This window comes from Otolemur garnettii, unplaced genomic scaffold (genome assembly GCF_000181295.1).
Source record: "Otolemur garnettii isolate 467f Iridium unplaced genomic scaffold, OtoGar3 scaffold00244, whole genome shotgun sequence".
NCBI lineage: Eukaryota > Metazoa > Chordata > Mammalia > Primates > Galagidae > Otolemur > Otolemur garnettii.
Genome location: NW_003852639.1, coordinates 1,449,848 through 1,453,030, shown reverse-complemented (window position 1 = coordinate 1,453,030; position 3,183 = coordinate 1,449,848). Strand labels below are relative to the sequence as shown.

Below are 3,183 nucleotides of genomic sequence, written 5' to 3'. Positions count from 1 at the left end.
CCCACTGAGCCACAGACGCCACCCTTATTTTTTTTTTTTTAGAGACAGTTTCACTTTATCACTCTCAGTAGAGTACTGTGGCGTCACAGCTCACAGCAAACTCCAGCTCTTGGGCTTAGACGATTTTCTTGCCTCAGCCTTCCCAGTAGCTGGGACTACACGCCCCGCCACAACGCCCAGCTATTTTTATTGTTGTTGCAGTTTGGCCGGGGCTGGGTTCAAACCCGCACCCTTGGTATATGGGGCCGGCGCCCTACTCATTAAGCCACAGGCGCCGCCCTGAACCTAGACTTTATACTTTTTGTAACATCAAATCTCATAGCTTTCTCATTCCACTGACGATTATTCCACTAGGTAGGAGCATGGGAGAGTTGAGAAGGTTGGAGGACGTTATTCGAAGGACTGGTTCTGAGAAGTAGCTAAGCATTAACCTGAACTGAGACGACGATGTTCACCTGTGTAGGAGGCACCCAGAGACAACAAAGTTTCACGTTCTTCTGTCTTGGATGTCTTTTTCTGCAGAAAGGGAAAAACAGTTTTGCATCCATCCCTTGACCTCCAACCTAGCTTCACCAGACCATCGAAGGCAGTAAGGATGGGATTGCCAAGGGTGTCAGAGTCTAAAGCTTAATGGGGAATCCCAGGCTTTTAAAAAGGGAGCAAAGTCTTGAGAGCGACGTATTGTTCCTTTTTACACCTTACTACTTACCTAGTCCATAACGCACAAATGGGTAAGAGCCCAGGGAGCAGCGAACCCGAGAATCTAGCAATCCTCGGCCGCCGCAGTTTCCTTGATTCGCTCAAAGACTACCAGGACCACAATGCAACAGGCCGCCAGGCCAATTCCCAGAGAGCAGCGGGCGAGGCGCTACCGACCGCCAATCCCCTGCGGATGACGACGGGCCGCTCTGGGCCTGCGCCCCAGGATCCTCCGCGCGACAAAATGGCCGCGCCGGGGGCGGAGACGGAGGTGCCAAGGTGGTAGGCCAGTGGGTCCTCGCTCGGCCTTTCTTTCAGGCCCTGCGGGTTTCACGGAAGTAACGCGCGTCTGTAGACAACAAATGAACATAGCCTTTTCTCGCCGTGGACACGAGGACGTTCAGATAGAGCCTGTGCTCTAGAGGCAATCCCAGCATTTCGCCGCGCGACCCCGGAAGGGCTGCACAGTAAGGGGGGCCTCAGCGCTCTGACAGAGGCGCGAGGCCAGACGAGCAGATCCCCTCTGTTCGGACGGGTGAGACACGCCCTCCATGCCTGCGGGCGCGGGGAGGCGTGGCCTCCTTCTAGGCCGCCACCTCTGCTGGCTGCTCTGCGCTTTCTCGCTCAAACTCTGGTAAGAAAGGGGCTGAAGGGAGGGAAAAGGAGGGCACAGGAGGACCGGATCATCTCCACCTCAGGAGATTGGGGAGACCTTGTCCACGGACAGCAGAGGTGCCCTGCTTTCTGGAATTGACTTTTGCCCCTTCTCCCACCCGCTGCAGCCAAGCAGAGGCTTCAGAGCCAGAGGAGAAACTGTCAGGTGGGTGATTGTCTCGGAACCTGACACCCCCATGTACCAAGAGCACAGGTGGAAGAGGGTAGCCCCACATGGAATGAAGGCAAATGCTGTGCTGGGAAGGTGGATAGGCAAAGTCTTTTAGATAAATGTTTTCTGAATGGTCAGGGATTGGCATTTCTTTCCACTTGTAGTAAACACCTCGAATTTGCCGTGCTGGCTGGTGGAAGAGTTTGTGGTGGCAGAAGAGTGTGCTCCATGTTCTAATTTCCGGACTGTGAGTATCTGTTTTCTCTCCACTTTTTCTCACATCTAAGCAGTCCCCAAGTCTTATTAATAAAGTGAGCCTTTGCATTGTCTTTTCTTCCTTCTGTTTATGGTCCCAGTGTATGTCCAAATCTGTACTTGTCTTCCGAAAATGTGCCTGTTTTTTTCCCCCCAAGTTAATGGCAGTATTCAACTGGTGAGCATGTTTTGTTTATTTTTATTCATTCATTCAGAGACAGAGTGTCTCTGTTGCCCTGGGTAGAGTGTGCAACCTCAAATTCTTGGGCTCAAGTGCTCCTCTTGCCTCCGTGTCCTGAATAGCTGGGCATAGAGGCACATGCCAAGATGCCTAGCTAGTTTTTTTTTTTTTTTTTTTTTTCTATTTTTAGTAGAGATAGTCTCTAGCTCAGGCTGGTCTCAAATTCATGAACTCAAGCAGTCCACTGGCCTTGGCCTCTCAGAGTGGTAGGATTACAGGGGTAAACTACTACACTGGCTTGCTCATTTTTAGTAAGTATGCTGTAGAATCTGGCCTTGTCTCCCCAAGATTACTAACCCTAAAGTGTTCTTTCTAGCCAGGCTTGGTGGCTCTCACCTGTAATCCTAGCACTCTAGGATACTGAGGCAGATGGATTGCTTGAGCTCAGGAGTTCCAGTCCAGCCTCAGCAAGAGTGAGACCCTGGGCTAGGTTGGTGGTTCTCGACTGTAATCCCAGCACATGGGAGGCTGAGGCGGGTGAATTGTCTGAGCTCACAGATTAGAGACCAGCCTAAGCTAGAGCAAGACCTTGTCTCTAAAAATAGCCAGGTGTTGTGGCTGGTAACTGTAGTCCCAGCTACTTGGGAAGCTGAGGCAAGAGGATCGCTTAAGTCCAGGAGTTTGAGGTTGCACTAAGCTGTGGTGCCATAGCACTCTTCCAAGGGTGACAAAATGAGACTCTGTCTCAAAGAAAAAGGGCAGCACCTGTGGCTCAGAGGAGTGGGGCGCAGTCCCTTTTTACTAGAGGTGGTGGTACCAACCCCAGCCAAAAACAAACAAACTAACAGTGAGACCCTGTCTTTACTAAAAATAGAAAAATTAACTGGGCATTGTGGCAGATGCCTGTAGTCCTAGCTATTTGAGAGGTAGGAGGATCACTTGAACCCAAGAGTTTGAGGTTGCTGTTAGCTATGATAATGCCATGGCATTCTACCCAGGGCAACAGAGTGAGACTTCTGTCTCAGAAAAAAATAAATAAAAGTGTTCTTCTAATACATGGTACTAATCATGTAACCACCATGTCCATGTCCACCATCTGAATCAGAACTCCTTATTAGCTGTTACTTGCCAACTCTGAGCCATACCTGGGCTCCTGCCCCTTCTGATTGTCAGCCTTTCTATTTCTCCTGTTGCTTCTTCCTAACATGTATTTTTTTTTTTT

The 3,183-nt window shown here is 50.1% G+C and overlaps 1 protein-coding gene across 1 annotated transcript in view; it reads left to right on the top strand.

Annotated features, from left to right (window-relative positions):
- The first annotated feature begins 943 nt into the window (after positions 1–943).
- JTB (jumping translocation breakpoint) overlaps positions 944–3,183 on the top strand; it is a 5,285-nt gene continuing 3,045 nt past the window's right edge. Inside the window, exons 1-3 of the mRNA XM_003802271.3 lie at positions 944–1,333; positions 1,482–1,519; positions 1,690–1,772. Of these exons, the coding sequence (XP_003802319.1) occupies positions 1,251–1,333; positions 1,482–1,519; positions 1,690–1,772 (204 nt within the window). The 5' untranslated portion in view covers positions 944–1,250. The remainder of the gene's footprint in view (positions 1,334–1,481; positions 1,520–1,689; positions 1,773–3,183) is intronic.